General features: G+C 60.7%; 2 protein-coding genes across 5 annotated transcripts; one reads left to right on the top strand and one right to left on the bottom strand.

Annotated features, from left to right (window-relative positions):
- Window positions 1-430: 430 nt before the first annotated feature.
- On the top strand, window positions 431-7,506 carry LOC144266816 (glycine N-acyltransferase-like protein 3). Its single transcript, XM_077820336.1, has 5 exons — window positions 431-508; window positions 4,938-5,045; window positions 5,430-5,556; window positions 6,052-6,172; window positions 7,026-7,506. Exons 1-5 carry the CDS (start codon window positions 431-433, stop codon window positions 7,504-7,506), a joined length of 915 nt encoding a protein of 304 aa, XP_077676462.1.
- Window positions 7,507-9,920: 2,414 nt separating this feature from the next.
- Window positions 9,921-21,761, bottom strand: MTCH2 (mitochondrial carrier 2). Of its 4 annotated transcripts, none has more exons than XM_077820740.1 (14): window positions 21,601-21,761; window positions 18,926-19,010; window positions 18,000-18,106; window positions 17,537-17,563; window positions 17,110-17,166; window positions 15,220-15,255; window positions 14,482-14,539; window positions 14,133-14,184; window positions 13,870-13,929; window positions 13,028-13,121; window positions 12,624-12,671; window positions 12,065-12,132; window positions 10,355-10,430; window positions 9,921-10,127 (listed from the first exon to the last, which is right to left on the bottom strand). In XM_077820740.1, the coding sequence occupies exons 1-14, from the start codon at window positions 21,685-21,687 to the stop codon at window positions 10,041-10,043; spliced, it is 942 nt and encodes a 313-aa protein (XP_077676866.1). In that variant the 5' UTR covers window positions 21,688-21,761; the 3' UTR covers window positions 9,921-10,040. The 4 variants fall into 4 exon arrangements, with proteins under 4 accessions (XP_077676866.1, XP_077676865.1, XP_077676867.1 ...); XM_077820739.1 differs by having other exon boundaries at window positions 18,926-19,115; window positions 21,601-21,750; XM_077820741.1 differs by having other exon boundaries at window positions 21,623-21,740.
- Between the last annotated feature and the right edge of the window lie 3,993 nt (window positions 21,762-25,754).

Here is a 25,754-nt window from a genome sequence, read left to right on the forward strand (position 1 = left end):
CACAGACTGGTGAGTTATTGTAGGGTCTCTGGTGAGTACGGGGGGCTGCACACAGACTGGTGAGTTATTGTAGGGTCTCTGGTGAGTACGGGGGGCTGCACACAGACTGGTGAGTTATTGTAGGGTCTCTGGTGAGCACGGGGGGCTGCACACAGACTGGTGAGTTATTGTAGGGTCTCTGGTGAGCACAGGGGCTGGGCACAGACCGGTTAGTTATTGTAAGGTCTCTGGGGAACACACAGGAGGCCGCGCACAGACGGGTGAGCTATTGTGGGGTCTACACATAGTGTTTGCTATTTTGGCAAGGCTGGGAGCTGGCAGCTTGTCTCTGGGGTTGGGAGACAGTCACAGGGAACTGATGGGTCTCCTGCCCTGCAGGTGCCCCTCGCACTGTCCTGCTGGAAACTCCGAAGATCCATCCCAGCCAGTGATGCTGATCTTGAGCTGTTCCTCCAAGCTACGGCTGCTGGAGGGGATGCTACGGCAGGGCCTGCCTGACACGCTACCGGTGACCAGGACTCGCCCACCCCCGCAGGGCCGAACCCTCCCACTCTTGGGCTGGGCAGAGAGCAGGGGAAAGTCCTTTGGAGTCCCCTGGGTGATGGGGCACATATTGGGCTGGGGTGCAATCCCCTGGGTCAGGGGGTATATGGAGGGCTAATCCCTCCACCTGGTCAGGGGGTAGCAGTATGTGGGAAAGACCCTTTCTCCAGGTCAGGGGGCAGCAGTTCAGGGCCGGGCACGCTCCCATGGATCCACAGGGGCTGTGCCGTACCCCAGCCTGTCACCAGTTCCCTGGGAGCGACCCCTGTAGTGGGCCAGAGCCCGAGGCTGCACACAGCTCCACAGGGGCAGGCCTGTGACCTCCACCACTGGGCCTTTGACACCAGGCCTCCTGTCGCTGTCCGTGGCTCCCTGCAGCAAATGCAGCCGAGCCAGAAGCCCGCGGGAGGCTTGGGCCGGGTCCCTACCAGCGCAATGCCCCTAGTGTGTGTTGGCAGAGACCCCCCGCAGCCTTTGCAAAACATGGGAGCAGTTCATTAGTCACCTGGCTACAGAGTCCTCAGGTTAGCACAGGGAATCAAAGGTTAAGCCACATCCCAATCTGGCCAAGCCAGGGCAATGAGCCAGCCAAGCCGTCATGGGCCCCATGGCTGGCTCTGGCTCTGTCCCTTTGTTCTTAGGCCAAGGCCAAGCGCCGAGACCCTCCAAAAGCCGGCTGTTAGCCCCGTATCCTGACCCCTCGCAGCCGCTGTTCTTCAGCTGGGGGGCCTCTCCACTGCAGAGCCATGAGGGGGGAATCTCACTCGCTCGCTGTGAACGTCCACCCCAGCCATTGGCATTTCCGTGGTCTCTCCAGACCCTCCTTGCATGTATGGAGACTTTATTCCCTTGGTTAATGACGCTGGTCTCCAGCCGGGCTGCTACGTGACTCACAACCCCTGTCCCTTCCCTTCACATGCTGTGCAGAGCAGTACAGGATGCAGAGGGAAACTGAGGTACATATCGGCATCAGAAAGATACTATGGAAAGCTTCTACTTCATTACTCAGGCCCCCCACCCTGGGTTGGGGTAGCAGCAGGAGGGCACACCCCTCCCACAGGTTAGAGGTAGCGGGGGGGGGCAGGCCCATCCCACAGGTTAGCAGTAGCGGCGGGGGCAGGCCCATCCTCCAGGTTAAAGGTAGCGGTGGCGGGGGGGGAAGGCCCCTCCCCTAGGTTAGAGGTAGTACGAGGGGGCCCTCCCCCTGGGCCTCCTCCTCACTCGTCCCCCTGCCTCCCAAAGTCCAAACCCAGCACCAATGCCTGCTGCTCACCCAGCATAGCCGCTAGGACCTGCCCATCCAATCAGAGCACAAGCGAGCTCTGTGCCAGCCAACCTCAGTATGGGCAGGCTTTGTGTAAGCCAATGAACATGTGGGCGGCTCCATGGCAGCCAATCATAGTGTGGGACAGCTGGGTGCCAGCCAAGTATGGCTCTGACTACCCCCACGCCCCCACCCCCCGGCTCTGAATTTCCTCCTGGTCCTCACCATGGCTCTGACCACCCGCTACCCCCCCGCCCCCGTGCAGCTACACCCTTGACAAAATGGGCCTTTTTATAATATTTTTATGAACCCTATGTGTGCCTCAGTTTCCCCAGCTACCCAGTGGGGGAAGCGGCTTAAGTTTGCTCTCCGTGCTAAGTGACACAGGCAGTTTGCTTTCAGTTCGTGGCAGGGGTGAGACACTGGATGCGCACGTAGCAAAACACACTCCGTTGAAGGAAACAGCGAGAACCCGGGGTATAACCACCACCCTCGGAAGCACATCACAAACCTGTGCAAGGAGAGAGGGCGAAGCGTTGGGAAGTTCAACAAGGCGCAGCTGACTGCGGGCTGGAGAAGGGTGACGGGACTCAGCAGCAGGTTCCAGACCCAGGCGGGGTTTGCTGCAGGTCTGAGCGTGACAGACGCGGCAGCAGGGCGTCCTCACGGCCCGGTTCCCCGCCAATAGATTCGAAGCGGTGGGAGTTAGCGAGGAAAGCAAAGGTGCTAGCAGATGATGAGAGGGAACCAGATGGCTGTGAGAAGCAGCTAAAACGTGAAGAAACGCGTAAAAGCATGATCTGGAGATGTGGAGGGGCAAGAGAACCCACCAAGGGTAAGTGGGCAAAGGCTCCAGGGAGGCCCATTCTGAAGGGAGCTGGATACCCAACTGTCCCAGTTTGAGGAGGAGGAGGAAGGGCTGCAGACACCAACCTCACTGCCTTTGAGAAGGGTTGCGGTTTGAACCTGGCTGACCCTGCGGACCGGTGCTGCTGTCTCACCCCCATACGCGGTCCCCCAAAGCCGTACAGCCGGATGGACGGCCTTAATACTGGGGGCTGGGAACTGTTCGAAAAGCCTCCGCTGCTTATGTTTGACCTGACACCTGAGGCTTATAGGAAAGGGTTTGGGGGTGTGCAGAAGACCCAGGGTGTGACTTAAATGGAAGCCACCCGCCTACTGGGAGAAGCCCTACCAACGGCTCGGATCCCAGCACAGACAAAGGACTTGGGGGGGGCCTGGTAGTCAGGGTTGTCCTGGACATCGGCTTTGACCTCCTTTTGAGACTTTCTGTATCACCTGAAGACAAAATCCAATCCCTGATCCTGCCCCAGCCAAGAGTTTGAACCCCAGGAGCCAGAGGCTCACACTGGAGGTGTCAGTGAAAAGGCAAATAGCTCGGCCGCGGGGGGGAGCAGCGGTTTCCCCCCTTGCTTGTAACACTAAGGAAAGGCTGTTAAGCCCAGGACACCTGTCTGTCTGGAAGCAGACCCCTGTATTTGAGTGGGGCAGAGGAACATCCCCTCCGCCCCAATCTCCACAAGGACATGTGAGTCACATGGCTCCAGCAGAACTTCCCTGAGGCTGTGGCCAAGGGAGCCAGCTCACGGCCTGCTCTCCCTGGGGAAACCGAGCCAGAGCTGAACCTGGGGGGAGCTGAGGCCCCAGCTGAGCATGGGCAGACATGGGCAGGGCATGGCCAAGGTTAAGACCTGGAGTCGCAGCTCGCCAACAGCGGGGCTCTGGCCTGGGGTGAGGGCAACAGGTTAGCCCCAGGAGGGGAAATCGATTCCTGGCATACACACAGTCCCGGGGTTGGGACACAACCAGCATAGAGGAGCCCCCTCCATCACCAGACCCTCAGACACCAGTGCCCCGGAGACATGGGGAACAAACCTACACCGATCTCCCAAATGCTCAAGGGGTCACTACCTACCTCAGCCTAGGGGTCAAGACACCCCAGGATGCAACCAAGATAGCTGACACATGGAGGAAGGGGGGGGTCACGACCCTCCTCACTCCCTAGCAGATGGGGGGGGAATGCAGTGGCTGGAGCCCATCCCAGTTTCAAACCCAAAGGTTTTGGGGTGGCAAAAGGGTGCTAAGGCTGCATAAAAACTCCCCCCTGCTAGTGTCGGCGAACAGACCCGCTCTGAGCTGTGTATTGGAAAGGGGGAGTTTGATTAGAGCCAGCTGTCAGCACGCTGACAGGGCCTGGTAGGACAGGGATGGGGAAGATGCTGTGGCTTCTATGGATAGCATTTGTGTGTTCAAACTTCACCAGGACAGTCATTGGTTAAAGTGACCCTGCCCAGTTTGGCTTCAAAGAGGGAAGAGATGTAATAAAGTAGGATTTTTCTGTAATATTTTTACAACACTATGTGTGCCTCAGTTTCCCCCATGTGTTGCATGGCTACCTAGTTGCAGGAGTGAGGGGGAAGATTAAGTTTACTCTCAGGGCAGGCTAAGAGACATAGGGGTGGGTGTCACCTCCCTGTGTGGGTGGAATGAAGAGTCCTTAAGGAACTTGTTGAAATCAACCCAGATCACCAAGGGGGCCAGAGAAACAAGGCAAGTGCCACTGACTCCTGGATTTTCCTGCCTCTCAGCTGGGAGGCTGAGCAGAGACCCCAGCTCGAGAGCACAGGACTGGGAGGTGGGGGGGTGCTGGCCAAAGATGGAGGCTCTCACCTGGAGCTGGCCAAGGAGGTCAGACAGAGACAGAGACAGCCTGGAAAGGGTCTTTCACCCCAGCTTGGCTGGGCGCTGGCTGACCGCAATGGACACTGCTTTACCCTCAGTTCTCTCTGCTGACCTCAGGCTGCTCCGTGACTCATAAACCGGCCTGGCTTGACAATGCTGCCGCGTGCACAGCAAACACAGGCTGAGGTGTCGGAGCCCCCGAAGAGCGGCCAGGTCTCTCCAGGGGTCTGGCTCAGTGGGCGGCACCAGGAGGGCTGGAGCCCAGAGGCTCCATCTGAGAGGCGGTGACCAGCTCTGCAGGAAGAGTGGGGCCCCCTGGGGGGCTGGCACTTTGAGGGCTCCTCCAAGGGGCAGAGTGAAAGCTGGGGCCTAGCACCGATCCTGGGGATCCAGGACATCCCCGGACTCTGACCCTGTGTCTTGGCAGGTCTACGGCACTGTGATGCATGTGAATCGCGGGAACCCGGCCAGCCAGGAGGTGCTGGTGGATTCATGGCCAGAGTTCAAAATCGTCCTCACCCGGCCAAACAGAGAAGTGCGGCCTTTGCTGGGCCCCTCCCATCTGCCCCGCTTTCCTCCCCTGCCTGACGCCATCCCTGCCCCGCTCCCCTCCCCCCCGCAACGCCATCCCTGCCCCGCTCCCCTCCCCCACCTGATGCCATCACTGCCCCGCTCCCCTCCCCAACTTCCTTGCCCCTTTCCCTGCTTGGTGTAACCTCCCCCTTCTGTCTGCCCCACTTCCCCACAGCCTGTCTCCCCTTCCTGCTGCCCAGACCCCCCCCGGCCCATTCTGCCCTAAGCCCCCTGGCTCTGTTCACAGGGCTCCTTCCCCCCTCCTCAATCTCTGCCTTGGGGCTTGCTGTGCCCTGCTCCCCCATTGCCATCCCTGCGCTCACCCCCAGGCAGTGTCCCCCTGCAGGTGACATGGGACCCAAGTGATTTCGGCACCAACTTGTACACGGCCTTCTACCGGGACGAGGGAGCCTGCCGGGCCCTGCTGGGGAACAGCCGTGCCGTGGACTGGAGCCAGGCCTTCCAGATACAGGGTGAGCCCCTCCAGCCCCGCTCCATCCAGCTCCTGCCACACAGGGAGCAGGAACACTACCCCCCCATGGGCCAATAGCCCTGAGGAGCCAGCCCAGGCCCCTCTCCCCCCACGGGCCAATAGCCCTGAGGGGTCCGCCTGAGTCCCCCCCATGTGCTAATAGCCCCAAGGAATTCACCTAGACCCCTCCCCCCACAGGCCAACAACTCAGAGGAGCTCACCTGCTCCCCCTCCCCCTCAGGCCAGTAGCCTCAAGGAGCTCATCTGGACCCCTCCCCACACACGGGCCAATAGCCCCAAGGAGCCTGACTGGGCCTCTTCTCCATCCAGACCCGGGATCCTGAATGAGCCAAGTTTTGGGAACCCCCAATTGGGCCATACCGGCTCACAGTGGCCCTTGGCCCCCCCCTGCTGCTCTCCCCCACCAGGCTGGGCCCCCACATCCATGGGCACCTTCCAGGGGGACCCTGCTGACAGTGCACGGCTGTCCCTGCAGGGCTGCAGGATGGGGTATACGAGACCATCAGGGACATTGCCAGGGCCAGGGGGCTTGAGATGGAGATGTACCCGTACCTGCCCCTGCTGCACCCAGACCCACCTGCCATGCCCCAGTACCGGTAGGTGCCCCCCAGATATGGGGTGTGAGAGAATGGGGCAATGTACACAACCAGCCTGGGCTAGATGCAGGGGGGGAGCGGGGCTGGGGGAAGGGAAGGACCCTGGGGTGCCAGGCCAGAGGACTCCATTGCACCCTAGAGATGGTGGCAATGAGTTCCCTAGGCTAACAGCGCACCAGGCACAGACCCCCTGGTCCCCCCTTCCCTGTCAGTGGGCAGAACCCCAGGCAGGGGGTTCGCTGCCCGCTGAGCCCTGGTGCTTTCATCTCAGGGAGCTGAGCTTAGCCGAGGCCCATCAGCAGTGATGACTCTGCTGGGGCTGGACTGGGCCTTGTCAGACAGCCCCTGTGCGAGGCCTCCGGTGTGCGTTGATCCCCTCCCGCCATGTGCCAGGGCCTGGCTCAATCCCCTCCCCCAGGGCTCCCCTTCAGAGCTGGGTGGCACACCCCTCCCCCACAGGATACATTCCATGCCCCCCCCACACTTTGACATTTGGCAACACCCCCACCCCCAATTTTCTGTCCAGCCCATCTCAGCCCCAAAACTGGGAAGATGGTGCCACCGGACCCTGCTCCCCTCCTGTGCCACGTCATACCAGCTCAATTTCTGCTCCCTGGGCTCACTTGCCCTTGTACCAGGTCGACCCCCCAACCCCCTGCACCCCACCCCCCAAGCTGGGTCAATCTCCCCCTCTGCTCACACCTCCCATGTTTGGTTGCGCCCCACTCCCCACCCCTACATTTACCCCTTCCCCTGCCCAGGCTGGTTCTATTCTGCCCCCTCCCCTTGCCAGGTCAATCTCCTTTGTGCTCACCCCACCCCATGTCTCTCTCCCCCCTGCCCTGTGTTGCAGGCATGACGCGGGGCTCAGGCTGGCCCCCGTGTCCCCCGCCCACGCCATGCTACTCAGCGACACCTGGATGTTTGGGTGGAACAGCTGGAGCCTGCGCTATTTGTGCCTCCTGATCCGCCACTTCCCCAACGCCTGCCTGCTGGCCCCTGAGGGGCCCCCCATCTCCTGGTCCCTCAGCGACCCGCTGGCTGCCCTGATGCACGGTTACACGCTCCCGGAGCATCGCGGCCAGCGCCACATGGCGCCCGTCGTGGGGATGCTGGCGGCACAGTTGCACGCCCGCGGCTTCCCTGTGTACACCCGGGTGCTGCCCCACAACGAGCCTTCCCTGCGCCACGTGCAACGCCTCGGCTTCCGCATCCTGCCGGGGGTGTTCCACCAGCTGGTGGTGCGGCCTGGGTTCGCCCAGCCCCAGCCAGCCCATGCCCTGGACGCGGCCCAGGACGCCGCGCCCAGCGCTGGGGGACGGCCGTGCGCCTAGTAGCACGCAGCACAGGGAGAGGCGGAGAAGGGGACGCAGCCCAGGGCCCTGCGCCCAGCTCTGGGGGACGGCCGTGCGCCCAGTAGCACGCAGCACAGGGAGAGGCGGAGAAGGGGACGCAGCCCAGGGCCCTGCGCCCAGCTCTGGGGGACGGCCGTGCGCCCAGTAGCACGCAGCACAGGGAGAGGCGGAGAAGGGGACGCAGCCCAGGGCCCTGCGCCCAGCTCTGGGGGACGGCCGTGGGCCCAGTAGCACGCAGCACAGGGAGAGGCGGAGAAGGGGACGCAGCCCAGGACGCCGCGCCCAGCTCTGGGGGACGGCCGTGCGCCCAGTAGCACGCAGCACAGGGAGAGGCGGAGAAGGGGACGCAGCCCAGGGCCCTGCGCCCAGCTCTGGGGGACGGCCGTGCGCCCAGTAGCACGCAGCACAGGGAGAGGCGGAGAAGGGGACGCGGCCCAGGGCCCTGCGCCCAGCTCTGGGGGACGGCCGTGCGCCCAGTAGCACGCAGCACAGGGAGAGGCGGAGAAGGGGACGCAGCCCAGGGCCCTGCGCCCAGCTCTGGGGGACGGCCGTGCGCCCAGTAGCACGCAGCACAGGGAGAGGCGGAGAAGGGGACGCGGCCCAGGCCCCTGCGCCCAGCTCTGGGGGATGGCCATGCTCTGACCACCCGTAACGCTGGGGGAGCGGATGGGGACACGGCCCAGCCACTTCCAGGGACCTACTGCTCTGCCACCCCCACGAAGGGGACATACTGACCAGCCACCAGGGGAGTCAGGGCCTGGTAGAGGAGACTAGCTCATGGGCCATTATCCCCTGGAGCAGGGCAGAGGCTCAGCAGGGGGTGCTCTCCCCCAGCAGTCAGTGCTGGCTCCAAAGAGAGCAGGGTGAGGGCTCAGCAGGGGGCGCTCTCTGCTCAGGGTGCTGGCCCCATGCCCTGTGCTGTGGGCTCAGCAGGGGGCGCTCTCCGCTCACAGGCCTGCACCAATGCCCTGTGCTGTGAGCTCAGCAGGGGGTGCTCTCCTGCTCCCTTCCCCAGGCAGTTTGTTGCTTGGCTAGGGCTGGGGGTGCGGGTCCCCTTTCCAGGAGCTGTCCGTGGTCTTGCCAAAGCTTTGGTGCAAGCTCCCTTGGGCTGTGACCACATGTCCCAGCTGTGGCCTACCCCTTACCTCCCCCGTGGTGATAGGGTGCAGTTGCTGGCCTTGGACGGTTGATCCGGGGCCAGCAGGAAAGCCAGGCCAGGGCTTGTGTTTATGATGGTGCACTACACGTGGGAGGAGAGCGGCTGTAGGACCCCATCAAAGAGCCCTGCTGGGCCCGAACACAGGGAGGAGCATCCGCTCTTCTCCCTTTCCCCCAGAATAGATGCCCTTGGCAGGCGACATGGGACTGACCTGCCCTCCCGTAGTCCCAGTGCACAGGCTGCTCCTCCCTGTGTAGCTGGGCCCACCCCCACCCCAGCAGACATGGTAGACTCTCCTCTCCCTTGCTGGTAGGTCAGTAGCAGTGTGGAGAGGGACTGGGGCACTCCAGCTCCTTGCAGACCGCAGGGACACACATCCCCTTCCTCTCAGGGGGTGGGACAAAGAATTTTCTGTAATAGTTTTGATGTCTGTATGCCTCAGTTTCCCTCTGTACTTTGCAGCTCAGGGACAGGAGTGGGTATGTCACATGGCTGGGGGGCAAGAAGTGGGCGTTCAGGATCAAACCCAGATCAACGGAGGCTCCACAAAGAAGAAGAGTTGGCTTTTGGTGGGACTCAGGAGCTTCCAGCTAGGACTAAAAGAGATAGAAACAGGATCCATTTTTAGGTCTTCAGCAGCTTGGCTGGATGGGGCCCTGGTCTTCACCTTTACTTCTCTGTGCTGCCCTAGGGACCTCCCAGGCCAGGATCCAGTGGACCAATAAAACTTGTGCTGTGTGGAAAAGGCTTTGGGATGTCACTGCAAACACTGGCTGGGGGACACTGGTCCCCAAAGAGCAGCCAGGCCTTTCCAGGGGTCTTGCTCAGTGGGACGTGCTGGGCAGAGGTCGTGGGGTGAAGCAGGAGGGCTGGAGCCGTGTGGTCGGCCCTGGAGGAAGAGAGAGTCCCCTTGGGAGGCTGGCACGTCACAGGGTTCCTCCAAGAAGTGGTTTAAAAGCTGGGGCGTAGCACAGATCCTGGGGAGCTATGACAGGGAGCAGTGCTATGGGACCCAGCCGGGGGCACCAGGCCAGCGTGGAGCGTGTCCTTCACAGCCAGAACCGACAGCAGAGCGGGGGGCAGGCACATCTGCAGGCAGACCCAGGGGTAGAGCCAGCCTCGCCCCCAGCCAGGGAACAGTCCCACCAGAGCAGCGCCCCCACCCTCAGCCAGGCAGCCGACCCCCCCACCCAGCCTGCACTGCCCCATGACTGAATCTCAGACTTGCACAGTCTCCATTTCCCAAGATTGAATCATTATTTAAAAAACTGTATAGAAATCACCACTCTCCCATCATTCAGTGCATCCGGCCCAGCCCCGGGCCTGGCCCCGGGCCCCTCGCCCAGCTCCGGCCTCAGCGGAACCGCTTCTCCTCCCACACGTACAGCTTCCCCGCAGGCACCTTCCGGAAAAACAGGCTGTTGCCTCGGCTCATGTTCCCCTGCACGGAGAGGAGAGGAGAGGGCTGTCAGGGTGGCCTGCCCTGCTTCCCTCTGCCTGCCACCCAGGCAGGGCACCCAGGCCCCAGTCTGCCAGCCCTCCTACCCACGCCACAGGGCCAGCACACCCCAGCCCTTTTATAACCCCCACCCCGTGATGAGTGCCAGGCCCGACTTCCCCACACACTCCGTCCCCACGCTAAGGGGCTGGGGTGAGGCTGGGACGTACCTCCTTGAGCAGCTGGCTCCAGCAGTCTAACCAGGAGGAGTAGTTGGGTGCGAAGGGGGGGAGGCCACCAGCCAGCCTGCAAGAGAGAAGAGGGGGGAGGGAGTGGCAGTGAGAGACAGCCCTGCTCCGAGCCTGCAAACGGCCCCGCCAAGGCCTCTGCAGCAGCCAGTCGCCCCGGGGGCAGCAGCTGGGTCACCCCCTGCCGGCCACCCCACCGCAGCCTGTTCCCAGAGCCCTCCCTGGCGTCCCCAGCACCACTTCCTGTCCAAGCCCTTCTGAGCTACGTAGCTTTAACAGGGCCCCGAGCCAGGCAGCTCAGCCAGGCCCCAAGACCCCCAGTTGCCCCCCGTCCATTCCCCCATGGCCAGAGCTTCCTGCCCCTACCCCCAACACTACAGAGGGGCAGACAGGTACCAGGAGAGCAGCCTTTCTCCTGGGGCCAGAGCCGATGCTCCCTAGTGAGATGGCCACGGGCCACAGCAGCAACGCTCCCCTGGAAGTGGTGGGGGAGGGTGGCGGGGGGGGCAGTGGCTGATTCAGGAGCGCAGACCTCCCCCACCCCACCAAGTCCCAGCTGCTCCTGCAGGGCGGACAGAGACAGGCTGTCGCACCCGAACAGGCCCAGGTCTATTCTGGGAGGCTGCAACCTGCGATTTCGCTCCTGGCAAGCAGCCGAGGGTGACACGGGAGGGGAGGCACTGCAGGGCCATGGCCAGGGAGCCCAAGAGCCTGCCAAGCATCTGGGGAAGAGGGGAGCCACAGGAGCCTGTGTGACAGACAGGGAGTGAGCTGCGAGCGCAGCCAGGACTAGCTCCACGTCAGGCTGGGGCGGGGGGAGGGACGGACGGACGACAAACACACACAGATGGGGCCGGAGCCCAGGATCGCGGCTCTGCCAGCTGCAGCAGGGAGGGGATGATGTGTCCCCCCGTCCCACTCTGCCGTCGAGTCGCTAGGCCCAGAGGTGTTTCACGGGGGATGACTCTGCAGGTGGGCAGTGATCTGTTCCGAGCACCAGCCCCAGCAGGGCTGCAGCTACCCTGGGGGAAGGTGCCTCTCCCTGGCATGGCTCCTTTCCCTTCCCAGACGCGTGGATGCGCCGTTACCCCGGTCTGACAGTGGACACACAGGGGCTTTTGCCACTTTCACTCACCGCTCCAGCTCAGCTTCCCTGGGGGATGGGCTCCAGCTCAAAGCAGGAGGTTCAGCGCCCTTCAGCTCTGGCTAGCTGTGCTCTACCTCCAACGGTCCAGTCCCTCTTTGAACCTCCCTCAGCTCCCTCCAGTGGCAGAGAGCTCCACAGGCCCCTCACATATTGCGGGAAAAGCCACCTCCTTGTATCTGAACGTCGCAGCCTTCAGCGTCCCCAGCCACCCACCCGGTGCCATGTCTGGGCTGGGCAGAGCCCTCTCGCCTGCCGGTGCCAGCTGTTCACATTCCACACCAGCAGCCACTGACAGCGACTCCGCTCCCCCCGAAGCGTTTCTCCCCAGCCCCCGAGGGGCCGGAACATCGTCATGGGAGCTCAGTTGGGAAGCCTGGCTCCGGATTCCCAGAGAAAACCCTATAGGATGTGTGGGGGGAGATGCTGCGTCTCCCTGCCTCCTGTACAGCGGCCACCGTGTCCCCTACTCCTCAGGGCTGGGGCAGGAGCCCTCGCGTTGCAGGGGGAGGGTGCAGCTGGCTCAGGACGGTGTGCGGGGCACTCACCCACAGTTGTTAATGGCCATCAGGTTGGAGACGAGCACGAAGGGGTACGTCAGCATACTGGCGAAGAACTGCAGGCACGAGAGATGGACCACAGTTAGCAGGGCGGGGTGCTGGCTTCGCAGCCCCGCCTGGAGACCCCCAGCCCCAGGAGCACAAGGAATAGAGAGGGAGGGTATCTCAGCGGGGCCCTGGCCCAGAGAGGGAGCTCGCTGGCACTCACTGACTCACTCTTTGTCCTTCCCTTCCCAGGTCACCAGAGAGCACATGGTCTGAGCCAGGCAGCAGTGCCTGCTCGGGACAGACCTGGGCTGGACGGGTAGGGCAGTGGGCACACCATGCCAAGGGGAGGGGGCCGGCTGGGCAGGGCCCTGGGGGCGGGGCCAGGCCAAGGTGCACTAGCGGGTGGAGAGTTCACCCACCATGAAGCACCAGCTAGTGATTTAGACGCATATGAGGGCACCAACCTCACCCCCCCATGGTTCCCTCCCACCCCAGGGCAGCTCTGTGGGGCTACCCTTGGCCCCCACCCCCAAGAGGAGAGTAGGGGTTACACACGCACTCCAGTGACAGCCTGCGAGTAGCTCTTCATCTCGCTCATGGTGGAGACCTAGAGAGGGAAGGAACCGCATTGAACAAGGAGACCCTGCACCCTGCCACAGCCCAGCCCCTCCATCCCCAGACACAGGGGGCTGCCTCTGCCCCGATTCCCCGCACCGAGTCTGCACGCTGGGCTCCGCCAGGGCCTGAAACCCAAACCACCCCCATGTGGGTCGCGGCCGCTACTAGGACAGGCTCCCCGGCTCGGTGCTGGGAGGGCAGCACACAAAGGGGAGCGCAGGCCAGGCCCAGCAGAGATGGGACCTTCCCATGCTGAGCGGGTCACCTCCCAGTGCCCCCCGAACTCCGTTTGCCTCCAGGCCCCACACCCTGGGCAGCCACCAGGGCGATGCTGCAGGGGCCTACCCCGTTCTCCAGTGCATAGGTATTGATGAGGTAGGCCAGCATGTTACAGAGCCACAGTGACAGCACATCGCCCAGCAGCCGGGGAACGAGCCCCCTGAAAGAAACACAGCAGGTGAGTGAGCAGAGGGTGCCCCCCGGGCCAAGGCTGGCAGGAGCCTCCTCCAGCACAAGGGGAAGCCCCTCTCTTGCAAGGATAAGCTGGGCCCCACCCCACAATCCTGGGCGAGTCTCCCCACAGACAGCATGTGGGGCCTGCGGCACAGCGAGATTCAGGGACTTGCCCTAACTTCCTCGCCAGCAGGGGGAGACTGGGAGACCCCTGGGCTGTGACGCAGGGCCCAGAAACAGCAGTGGCCAGAGGAGGAGCTGGGACGAGAATTCATGGCCCCTTCCTCTGAGCCACAGGTGGAGCCTGGCCAGCAGAGTCCCTGCTGCTTTCCCTGACAAGCTGGATGGGCCCCCACCTCCCAAGGGCGCCTGTCCCCCTCCCAAGGGTGCCCTCCCCCCGTTCCCACCCCCGCAGGGCGCACACCCCCCGCCTCCCAAGGGTGCCCTCCCCCCGTTCCCACCCCCGCAAGGCACACACCCCCGCCTCCCAAGGGTGCCCTCCCCCCATTCCCACCCCCGCAAGGCACACACCCCCGCCTCCCAAGGGCTCCCTCCCTGTTCCCACCCTCGCAGGGCACACACCCCCGCCTCCCAAGGGTGCCCTCCCCCCGTTCCCACCCTCGCAGGGCGCACACCCCCGCCTCCCAAGGGTGCCCTCCCCCCGTTCCCGCCCCTGCAGGGCACACACACCCGCCTCCCAGGGGCTCCCACTGCCTCCTGGCTGCAGGACTCACGCAAAGAAGCCCAGGATGCCCTCTTCCCGGTAGATGGTGACGAAGGGGCTGAAGATGCCACTGGGCCAACGGGAGACAGAGGAGAGAGATGCCGTCACATGTGGCTCCCGAGGGAAGGGACTGTGGGTTACCATATCCTCAACTGCCCCCTGCCAGCCACCCATGTGCCAACCCCTCCTCCCCCCCCAGACCACACCAGCTACCCACTCCCTTGGCAGCGCCTGCAGGACCCCTGGTCCCAACCCCTCTCACCGGGCCCTTACCTGTACTTGGTCTCCCTGCCAACGAACTGCACCATGCATCTCAGCGTGATCACTGCGGGCAGAGCCAGACACAGCAGGGTCAGCATGGGGGAGCCAGGCTGCACCCCCGCCACCCCAGTCCTGTGGGGTCAGACACGGCACACCAGGAACCTCGGCCCTCTGAACTCAGGGCATCAGCATGGGGTCACAGGCCCCAGCACCAAGGGTTCACAGGCTCACTCAGCCGGGAGCTCTGCTGAGGATCGGCTGGGTCCTGAATTACCCCAGCACTGGTCTCCATGGGTGGATCCCACGGAGCAGGGCTGGGCGTGAGCCCCACCCAACCACCCCCACAGCGCTGGGTACCTACCGTGGAAGGGATGGGTGACTAGCGTTGCGGCAGAACGGGCAACCATCTCTCGGGAAGTCTGGAACAGACACCGGCCATTAGGGCTCAGCCAGGACATGTGCTCAGCGGAGAGCAAATAAGGAGGGGAAGGGCCGCGGCAGAGGTGGCCCTGGGGTGGTGGGAGAGGGGCAGCAGAAGGCAGGGCAGTGGGGGGCTGGTGGAAATGCTGTGGGGGAGCCGCTTGGGGGCAGCCGAGTCTCAGCACTCCCAGGCTGCCTGCTATGGGAGGTGCCAGGAGCCAACTCTCCACAGCACACATGCCACTGGCACATGGCCAAAGCCAACACCGCCAATCGGCGACTTGATGCCTAGCTCTAGGAGCAAGCCTGGGTCTCTGCCCCACACAGCCAGACGCGCCTGGAGTGCAGCAGGAGGCAGTGCCTGAAGGCTGCCCTGCTGATGAAATGTGGCGTGTGGGGCAGGGGCATGTGTCAAGAGGCTTCAGAAAAGGAGGGAAGGGGAATGATGCCATGGTCAAGAGGGGTGGAGAGAGGTTCAGAACAATGGGCACCCCAGGGAGCGGGTGGCAGCCAGGACCCTGCTAAGGGGGCGACTCGCTGGGCCAAGAAGGGAGGGCTCTAACAGGGGGAGATGAGGATGCAGACTGTGACCCTGGCAGGCCAGTCACCAGCTCTTGCCCAGGCTGCAGGTGTTAGCTAAGAACCGACAACCTTGTAGCTGAAGCCCAGACCAGGTCACCTGTCTGGTAGTTTTCAGAGTAGCAGCCATGTTAGTCTGTATTCGCAAAAAGAAAAGGAGTACTTGTGGCACCTTAGAGACTAACCAATTTATTTGAGCATAAGCTTTCGTGAGCTACAGCTCACTTCATCCTGTTAATACATCCCAGACTGATGTCTGCCTTCTTGAAATCCATTGTCTTTATTTTGCTGTTCTCCCTCCTACCATTCCTTATCATTTCATGATCACTTTCACAAAAGCTGCCTTCCACTTTCTAATTGTCAACCAGTTTCTCCCTATTTGTCAAAATCAAATCTAGAACAGCCTCCCTCAGTAGCTTTCTCCATCTTCTGAAATAAAAAATTGTCTCCAATACATTCCAAGAACTTGTTGGATAATCTGTATCATTTTCCCAACAGACATCGCAGTAGTTGGAGGTCCCCTATCACCACCAAGTCCTGGGCTTTGGATGATTTTGTTAAGTTTTAAAAAAGCCTCAACCATCTCTTCTTCCTCATTAGGTGGTCTGTAGTAGACCCCCTACCATGACATCACCCTTGTTTTTCACCCCTTTTATCCTTACCCAGAGACTTTCAACAAGTCTATTTCCATCTCAACCTCAATCCAAATGTATACTTTTTAATATACAAGGCAACTCCTCCTCCTTTTCCCTGCCTGTCCTTCCTGAGCAAGCTGTATCCTTCTATAGCAATATTCCAGCCACGCGTATTATCCCACCAAGTCTCTGTGATACCAACTATGTCACAGTTGTTTATTTACTAGCATTTCAAGTTCTTCCTGATTATTCCCCATACTTCTCGCATTAATATACAGACATTTAAGATACTGATTTGACACCTCCCCCCAGTTCTGTCTTGCCTCTCTCTTATCCCTGCTATAACAACCCTTGCTCCTCCCAAATTCCAAAATGTAGTGTTTAGACTCTATGAAACGCTTATACAATGCTGCCTATGTTCGTCTCACTTGTAGTGTCTGTATTCCAGGTGGCAAGGAAATAGGTACGTTTTGCTTTAGAACCCTGAAAACGTTCACCCTGAACTTGTGAATTCAAGCCCGGGAATTGTCCCCCGCCCAACCGCAAGGACTAGCAAAATCAGATGGGCCATCAAGGATTCATAGGACTGGTTAATGGCCCTATCACACCTGGCAAATGCCAGGTGCAAGGAAGCTCATCCTGTGGGCTTGGGAGCTGAATGAAGGAAATAAGACAAAGCCACAGGAAAATTTCCCCCTTTTTTGGCTGTTTGAACTCTGAAGGGCCAGGGACTCTAAACTGAAGCCAGAGATCCCCAGGGGCCGCCCGGAAAGACACTTTGAATTGTTGCTCATTACAGCTCTGTCATTCTTGGGATTCAGATGGTAACTCAATGGTGTGTATGTTTGCTTGCTTTAACCTGTACAAAACTCTCATTCCTTTTTCCTAGTTAATAAACCTTTAGATAGATTATTACAGGACTGGCTACAGGCATTGTCTTTAGTGTAAGACCCAGGGTGCCAACTGATCTAGGATAAGTGACTGGTCCCTTGGGACTGGAAGCAACGTGAATGTGGTGTGATTTTTGGAGTAAGTGACCATGTATCACTAAGTCCAGTTTGCCTGCATGGCAAGACAGGCTGGAGAGTCTAAGGGGACTGCCTGTGACTCCATAGTCAGACAGTTACAGGTATCCAGGAGCTCATATTTGATTAAATCTAATTCTAGCACACACTCTGGGGTGGCTGCCCCATTTCTGACAGTCTGCCTTGAGGTAGGCACTCATGGACGTGAACCCTCCAGACAGCGCGACACACACTTCACCCCAGAGGGATGCAGCTCCAGCAACGGAGGATCCGCGAGCCCCACACGCTGCCCTGGCCACTAAGTTCCCTTGGGCATGGGCCTTCGCTCACCTCCTTGATGACCTGCTCCCACGAGGACACGGGCTCCTTAAGGCTGGCCCCAGGCTCCTGGGGAGAGGGCATGAGAGAGGTTGAGGTAGGAGAGCTCCCCCCTACCCACTCCCCAAATGACACTGTCCCCTCCCACAGAGCCAGCATGGAGAGCAGCAGGCCCTGCCTTGGTCCCCTTTGTTATTCGATATTCCCAGTGCAGTAGCATCTAAAAGCCATTCAGTCCAGGCCCACCCTGCAGCTCGCTGGGCCCATCCACCCAGCCCCCCACCTCCCTGACCACACCAGGCTTTGTATGAGTGGACATCTCCCAACCCCCTGTGCTCCTGACAGGGCACGTTCCTACCATCTCCCCTTTCCCCAGGGCAGGGCAGAGCTTGGAGAGGTGCCTACAAGGGAAAGGACCCAGAAACCAACTCCAACGTACCTCCTCCTGGTCAGCTTCCTGGTACCGCTAGGGAGCAAGGGGACAGAGTTAGCACAGCAAAGGCCACTGGGATATGGAGGTCTCGTTGGGCCCAGGCAGCCAGGGAGGGGCGCACAAGCACCAGGGCTTCACTGCCCCTCGGCTGCCTCGGTAGGCCGGGCTGAGTCAGAATGTTATGGGGACTGACAGCAAGTGGCCTCCAACATTCCCATAGGGGAAGACAGCCCCGGGACCCACTAGAAACCACAGCGAGCCCTGAGAGAGGAGCCGACACCCTGCTGGGCCAGAACTCAGCCCCCCCGGACGCCTCGTCTGTGTGGAGCAAGAGCACAAGGGACCCCCTTTGGACCTGGACAATTACCCAACCGCCTCAGGGTGGGGCCAGCTGCAGCCGTGCAGACAGCCTGGGGCAGCAGCCGCTTGCGAGGGGCTTGCTACGGCCTTCCAGCCCCGCCCGGCGTACCTGTAACACCTGGCCGTGCACGATGGTGCCGATGGCGCCTGAGCAGAGTCTGGGAGTCAACCCTTTGAAGAGTCCAGCTCTTCCGTCTATCTTCATAATGTGCTTAGCTGTGAAACACCACAAGTATGAGGGGTGCCGACCCCACTGCCCCAGCCAATTTTAAAGGACATTTCCTTGCTGTGTGATTACAGGAACAGGAGTTGTTCCTTCACATGTAACTGCCAGGCCCTGGCCCTCCCCGTGAGCCCTCAGAGAGGCAGGCTTCCAGCACGGGGGCTACAGGGGTCATGGGGATATCCTCTGTGGGCCAGCCACAAAGAGGACTTGACACATGCTTTGCCAGCAGGGCGCACAGCAGCAGAACGTGGTGGGGAGGCGGGTAGTGTATGACTTTGCGATAGGCTAACCAAGGCACATATGTTTGGGACATTCATTCTGATAGGCAGTGGGTCGGCAATGTTGGAGACCAGGACTCTAGTCCCAGCCCTTCATGAAATGACTTTGTACAGCTTTGTGACCAATGCCTTTGTTAGAGAGAGGGCTAATGCTTGTCCGCTTGCTAGGGATAGGGTATGAGATCATGGTCAGTGAGATAAGGGCTGTGAAGTGCATAGAAATACTGACAGCTGTGAGTAGAAGTGAGATTTGAACTCCTGTCCCCTGGTTCCCAGCTCAGTGCACTCTCTGCAGGGCAACAGGGTATCTGGAGGTGAAATCAGACTCCTTCCCTCAGAACACACCAGCCTTGGTGGCCAGCCCAAGGGTGGGATCCCCCCAGGAAATCCAGAACAAGAGAGAGGTCTGCCTCACTCCCCAGGCACAGAGGGCTCCCCCATCTTTACACCAGTAACTACAACCCCACCCTTTGGGGCTTCCTTTCCTGCCCTATCCCCAAATCCACATGCATGCCAGAGACAGGGACTCACCATATGCAAAGAGTCCCGGTAGCTGGTAAACCTGTCGCCCAAATATATTTCTGCCCAGGGTCGGAGGAAGCGGCTCATATCCCACCTTCAAAACAAACAGACAGTCTGCAGCAATCTGCCCATGGACCGTATCAAAGCCTGGTGATTTTCTGGTGCCTCCTTCCGGCCTGGGACTGTCAGTGCCCTGCAGCTAATTGAAGGGTTCAGAAGCCAAAGACGCTATATTTAGTGGTGGACCCAAATGCCTCCACAGTCTGCCAGTGGGAGGGATTCAGCTCGGCCTCCGGGTTAACCCCTTGGCAGCGAGACACTGGGAGACCGCGAGCCCCGGTGGCTGCCCTTTAGAATTGCACAGGAGAGTCACAAATACATTCAATTATTTTCCCCCAAAGAAAATTAAGGACCAAGCCGGAATTAAATCATCTTCCATCTCTGGGCAATACCCTTCCCCGACACCCCCACTCCCTGGTCCGCTTCCTCCAGCGCACAGCATACCATCCTCGTTCATGCCACCTACTCTGGGAAGATGGAAAGTCCCTCTGGCCAGGGACCCGGTATCTGTGAAGGGCCCTGCACACTTTTGGTGCTCTCACTTATCATCCTTGGTATCCAGACACTGGATTAGATACAACGCTGCTGAGGGCGGGGCACCTGCTAGACACAGAACGAGCTGGTGCACGACCCTGACAAGCGTGGGTCATGCCCAGCAATCTGGCTTGCAGGCAGCTCTGCTGACCTCCCAGCTGCTCCTTGGGTTACAAATGGGTTTCGCTTTATAACGATTTCAAGGGGTTTCTCCACTGGCACTCGCATGCCCTGCAGACCTAGAGTAAGATACTTTCATCAGGCCATTGTCTGGGAATACAGGGGACCGCCCTGGGGGCTCAAGGGTTAAATGCTCTCCTGCAGCTGGAATGTCGCCTCTTTCCAGCCAATGGTGGCCCAAGACGGCTCCTACCCTGGGCTGAGACCTGACAGCCAGCCAGTGTCACCAGGTAAAGCAGAAGGGAGTTGGGCAGCTCTACGGAGCACAGGACCAGAGGAGAGAGCGGCAGAAAGTGACCCAGCCACTCTGGGCACCCGACCGTTCAGGCTCCCCCAAGGCAGATGCCCACGGACCCAATGAAATTCGCTATGTGGCTAGTGCTGATGACCTTGTTGTCACAGTCTGCCCATGAGGCTCAAAGCAGCAGGCGAGGGAGACGCAGCCTTCTGGAGCTGGGTCTCACTCTGTGGTGTTACCGGCAGAGACTGCGGACCCCGCTATTCGCTCTCAACCTGTATGGGTGCTACTGTGGAACCGGGGGCTCCGGGACACCCCGAGACGCAGTGGACCAGTGTTGCTTCCTCCATGACTGCTGCTACCGCCACGCCAGGGTCTCCTTAGAGTGCCGGGGGAGAGTGAAGTGGCAGCCCTATGAGTTTGCATGTAGCCCATCCGGGACGGAGTGCCGCTCTCAGAGCGTCTGCGGCAGGATGGCCTGCGAGTGCGACAGGCAGTTTGCTGAGTGTCTGACGGCAGCAAAGCCCAGAAAGAGGCATTTCTTCTACAATAGGAGAGAGCTATGTACCGGTCCCAAGGGCTCCTGCCCGGCCACCTTCCCCAGCAAGGCCGAAATCCTGCACTGGGGAAAGACGCCTTCCCCGCCCCCTCCTGGCAGTGGCTCCCCAAGCAAGGACTCTGCCTTGGGAGCCAGGGACAGAAACCCCTCCCTGTGACTGAGTGGATTCTGCTTCATGGGGCTGTGCGGAGCTCTCCTGGTCCCTGGGTTTCTGTGCCGTGGTTTCAACCTCTCTAGGAGTAAATGGTTTCAGCAACTGCTGGGTGCTCTCACTGTGGCCTGAGCAAACCGGGGATCATGGGCGGGTGGGGGCGGGGGGCAGGAGAGAGTCGTGGTAGCTTCAAAAGGGGGGCAGTTATGGACTCTGCCTGGGTACTCTGGGATCAGTGGCTCTGGCATTCTCAAGGCTCCGTATGGGAGGCAGCTGCGGGGAGCTGAGTCCTGGGTCTGGATAATTTCTGTCGCAGCCCGCGCGCCCCGGCCGTGCTAGGCGCTGCACAGACATGCCGGCTGGCAGGGAGAGCAGAGAACGGGGCTCCTCCCTGGGCTGTGAGTGGGCACCGGGGCCTGCACAGCCGGCAGGGAGCTGCCGCACGGATCGGCCCGGGGCTGCTCGGCAGGGCAGCGTCCCTCCCGGCCCCGACTGGCTGATCGGGCTTTGAACCCCCGGGGCTGGGCGGAGGCTTCGCGGCGCCGCTGGTGGCCGGCCACGGACCGCGCAGCCCCGCGGGCTGGGGCGCCGGCCCTGGGAGCGGCGGAGCAGAGGCTGGGGCGGGCCAAGCGCCCCGCGGAGTCACCGCCCGGCGCAGACCGGGGGGAACCGGCCCAGCCGCGCCCTGCCCTGGGCAGCTCGGCGCGCGGGGGAGGGCCGGGAGGGGGGGCAGCTCGGCGCGCGGGGGAGGGCCGGGAGGGGGGGGGGCAGCTCGGCGCGCGGGGGAGGGCCGGGAGGGGGGGGGGCAGCTCGGCGCGCGGGGGAGGGCCGGGGGGAGTCGCTGCGCGCGGGGGAGGGCCGGGGGGGGGGCAGCTCGGCGCGCGGCGGCGGGGGAGTCGCCGCTGCGCGCGGGGGAGGGCCGGGGGGGCAGCCCGGGGGGCGGGGTCCCGGCCCGCTCTCACCTGCACCAGCACCTTGACGTACATGAGCGGCTGGGAGAGCGCGGTGAGGCCGGAGCCCAGCAGCACCTGCGAGGCCGTGTCCGCCATGCCGAGCCGAGCCGAGCCGAGCCGGGTACGTCACCGCGCCGTTCCCACGTGACCGGCACCGAAAAGGGCAAAAGGGTGGACGGCCACTTCCGGGTACCGTTTCTTCCACTTCCGGTCCCCCGCCCCATCGGCTATCGTCATTTCCGCTTTCTTAAATGGTCCAATCGGGGCTTTCGGAGGCGGGGCGGACATCTCGGAATGACGTGAGGGGGGCGGGGCTCCCAGGGCGGTCGACCGGGACGGCCGGGGGAAGAGGGGTCTGGCGGCTCCGGTCTGCCCCGCAGCGGGGCTAAGCCGGGCTCCCTGCCCGACCTGGCTCCGCGCGGCTCCCGGGAGCAGCGGCACGTCCCCGCTCCGGCTCCCAGGCGTAGGGGCAGCCAGGGGGCTCCGCGCGCTGCCCCCGCCCAAGCGCCGGCTCTGCAACTCCCATTGGTCGGGAACCGCGGCCAATGGGAGCTGCGGGGGCGGTGCCTGCAGGCGGGGCAGCGCACAGAGCCCCCTGGCCCTACCTCCACATTATAGAGCCGGAGGCTAAGCGCTGCCCAGAGACTACCCCCCCGACCCACTCCCGCGCCCTAACCCCTGCCCCAGCCCTGATCCCTCTCTCGTCCTCTGAACCCCTGGCCCCAGCCTGGAGCACCCTCCTGCACCCCAAATTCCTCATCCCCAGCCCCACACCAGAGTCAGCACCCCAAGCTGGAGCCTTCCCCTCCCCCCCGCACTCCAATCCCCAGCCCGGAGCCCTCTGCTGCACCCCAAACCCCCCATTCCCGGCCCCACCCCGGAGCCAGCACCCCCAGTCAGAGCCTTCATCCCCTCAGAGAAGGGGCAGGGCAGGGGGCGGGGCAAGGGTGCTCGTTTTGTGCACGTAGAAAGTTGGCAATCCTACTCGCTGTGTTAGAACAATGGACAGGCGCCACCCAATGACTCCAGGAGTCCTGTCTCCCAGCCCCCTGCTCTAGCCACTAGTCCCCACTCCCCTCCCAGAGCTAGGGATAGAGCCAAAACTTCCTGGGGGTCCTAGGGGTGATTAGGGATGGGGGTCTCTGGAGGGGGTGGTCAGGGAACAAGGAACCGAGGGGCCAAACAAGTTCGATATAACACAGTCTCACCTATACGCGGTGAGATTTTTTGTCTCCCGAGGACTGCGTTATATCGGGGAAGAGGTGTCCACACAAAAAGGTACGTTGTAACCGATCTGCCAGATACAGTCTCTGGTTCAATATTTAGGGTTTTCTTCAACAAAACAACAGACAACTGGCTCAAGTCCTGCCCCTGCCCCCTGCCCCGGTAACCTGTTTTCTGCAATTCTTCTGTTACATGGAACATTGATTTTTTCCCCCTCCCATCTCTTTTAGTTTATTTTTTTTCCCAGTTCCTGTATAGATTTTCAGTGGATTTGAAGTATTTAAGAGAGACAGAGAGAAACCTAACTCTGTTAAGAGTCTGGCATATGTTACAGATTACTGTGGCTTTTTCACAATCCCCCCCCCCACACACACACTCCCCTCTCCTCCCCTATAATGTAACTGTATCCCTGTGATTTCAGGCTGCTTGTGTTTGCTGCCTGGACTGGGATCCCGTGTTCGTCATGGTTTGCAGATGACATGCTTGGTTTTTAGCCAGGGCGGGGAACATCCTTTGCGTCCCGCATGTTCAGGACCAAATGATGGGTGCTCGCCGGGCGAGTGGAGGAGCCGTGCGTCCAGCTGGGAAGAGGAGGAGGCTGAAGGAGAAACAGCTGGAGGTGCTCTTGCAAGCAGTGAAGAGTCCAAAGGGGGCACCTGCTTCCTCCTGCCCGGCAAGGTGGACTCCAGACTGGGTCAGCATTGGTAGGTCTGCAAAAAGGGAACCGTGGAACCGCTCAGGTGCCTTGCGCCCTTCGGTAAACGGTATTCAGAAGATAATTTTGCCTTGTGCAGGGCTGATAGTTTGCAGAGAGGTCCCGGTGAACAGTCCTACCTGCCATTCGAGAGCTGCCTTGCTTCGGAAAATAGGCCACCCCCCACCTGCCTGCCATCGCCACGCCTCTGGCCCCCCACCAGCCATCACTACCCCTTTGGCCGCCCCTCCAGCCATCACCGCCCCTCTGGCCCCCCACCAGCCATCACCACCCCTCTGGCCCCCCCGCCAGCCATCGCTGCACCTCTGGCCCCCCACCAGCCATCGCTGCACCTCTGGCCCCCCACCAGCCATCACTACCCCTCTGGCCACCTCTCCAGCCATCACCGCCCCTCTGCCCCCCACCAGCCATCACCATCACCGCCCCTCTGGCCCCCCACCAGCCATCGCTATTGCCACCCCTCTGGCCCCCCACCAGCCATCGCCACCCCTCTGGCCGCTCCACCAGCTGTTGCTTCCCCTCTGGCCGCCCCCCCCAGCCTCTGTCACCACCCCTCTGGCCCCCCACCAGCTGTCACCCCTCTGGCCGCCTTGCCAGTGGCAGGACCTTAATGTCCAAGTCATGCACCTCTCCAGCGCCTCGGCTATGGAGCACCTGGCCGCCAGCAGAACTTGTTCCCCACACTGGGATCTGCAGGAACCGCTTTGGCCTGGTGGATCATGAAGAGCTGAGCCAGGAACTGAAGAGCAAACTGCAGGAGATCAACGAGGATGAGCAGAGGTGGGGGACCTCCGATATGCCCATTGCCCCTCCTCCGGTGTTTGTCTTGCTTCCCGAGCAAAGTGTTGCATCTCACTCCTGATTCTCAGGTTAGGAAGGGCATTGGCCATCACTTACGTGCAGGTGCAGGCAGCTGGAGCAGCCTCACCTGCCCCTGAGGGTCTCAGCAAAAGTCACACGCCCTTATTCCCACCACCTGGGCATTGGTGAACTGAGGGTAAACGCAGTGTTCCTGCAAAATAGTAACACTCAAATAGGCTCACGTACAACGTAACAAGGGGAAACACCCAGATCATCACAGCATGACACTTGGCCAGGGTCCCAGGTCCCAGGGTTTTCTGCATGTTGCAGGGACCTCTGCATACTTTGGCCATGCTAGATTGGCCCTGCAGATTAGAGACAATATGTGAGAGATGCAGGAAGAAATGAGGTATCATCGGCTTCCTGTAGGTGCAGACCCTGGCTCAGGGCTTTATTTGGGGCTGGGTGGAGCTGGGCACTGGGGTGTTGGTGGCAGTGCTGTGGGGCCCCTTGCTGCCGCATCATGGCATCTGCTCTCACCGTCCTCTTCCTCACTGAGTATTGGAGGCAGCCAGGGCATGTGTCCAGAGGGGTGGGGAGTGGATCTGAGACTGGGGCATGTGCCCATGGAGGGAATCTGATGCCAGGGCTTGTGTCCATGGGGGGATGTGACATTGCACTCCATCTGTTTATGGAAATATGCTTGTGAGTGTGAATATGATGTAACTGGAATATGCTTCATGCAAGAGGTCTCTTGTAAGGTATCATTACAAAGGTTATAACCTATTGAATATATTCCTCCTATTTGTATGTATGTATCATTCTTGTATCTAAAGCTAGAAATACAAAGTATAACTCTGAGGTCCTATTGTAATTATTCAAAGTGTGGGCCATTAATGGTGGCTTAGAATCTTGATGGCTCCCATTGACTAGGACAACTGGTTGTAAATGGTTTATTTTCCTGCAAGCCTTCCTGTGTACCTGTGGGCCAACCCGTGGGTAATGAAGAATGTCTCACAGGACAAAGCCCTGGCTGGGATGATTTAGCTGGGGATTGGTCCTGCTTTGAGCAGGGGGTTGGACTAGATGACCTCCTGAGGTCCCTTCCAACCCTGATATTCTATGAGACAATGTAATATGGTACTGGAATCTACCTTAAAGCTGGTACTTAAAGCTGGTACTTTTCCATTTAGAAGGAGGGGTGGGGACCCAGAGAGACAAAAGATTCCCGCCTTGTGCCAAAGCTATAAAAGGGGGGTGAAGCAGGACAGAGAGGGCAGCCAGTCATGTGAAAACCCTAGTTAACACCTAAGATGTCTGCTGGAACTAACCAGGACTGTATCAGGGGAAAGGATTGGGCTCAGACTAGGAAGGAGTCTAGTCTGTGAAAGAAGCTTATTGGAACATCTCTGAGAGTGAGATT

This window comes from Eretmochelys imbricata, chromosome 6, assembly GCF_965152235.1.
Source record: "Eretmochelys imbricata isolate rEreImb1 chromosome 6, rEreImb1.hap1, whole genome shotgun sequence".
In the NCBI taxonomy this organism is placed as follows: Eukaryota; Metazoa; Chordata; order Testudines; family Cheloniidae; genus Eretmochelys; species Eretmochelys imbricata.

Coding starts and splice junctions, on each gene's coding strand:
- LOC144266816 (XM_077820336.1), top strand. CDS start 431: ATGCTGATCTTGAGCTGTTCCTCCAAGCTACGGCTGCTGGAGGGGATG. Junction 5,557..6,051: donor CCAGGCCTTCCAGATACAGG/GTGAGCCCCTCC, acceptor CTGTCCCTGCAG/GGCTGCAGGATGGGGTATAC. Junction 6,173..7,025: donor CCTGCCATGCCCCAGTACCG/GTAGGTGCCCCC, acceptor CCTGTGTTGCAG/GCATGACGCGGGGCTCAGGC.
- MTCH2 (XM_077820739.1), bottom strand. CDS start 21,687: ATGGCGGACACGGCCTCGCAGGTGCTGCTGGGCTCCGGCCTCACCGCG. Junction 17,167..17,536: donor AGGAAGCTGACCAGGAGGAG/GTACGTTGGAGT, acceptor CCCTCTCCCCAG/GAGCCTGGGGCCAGCCTTAA. Junction 14,185..14,481: donor AGTCACCCATCCCTTCCACG/GTAGGTACCCAG, acceptor CTCTGCCCGCAG/TGATCACGCTGAGATGCATG.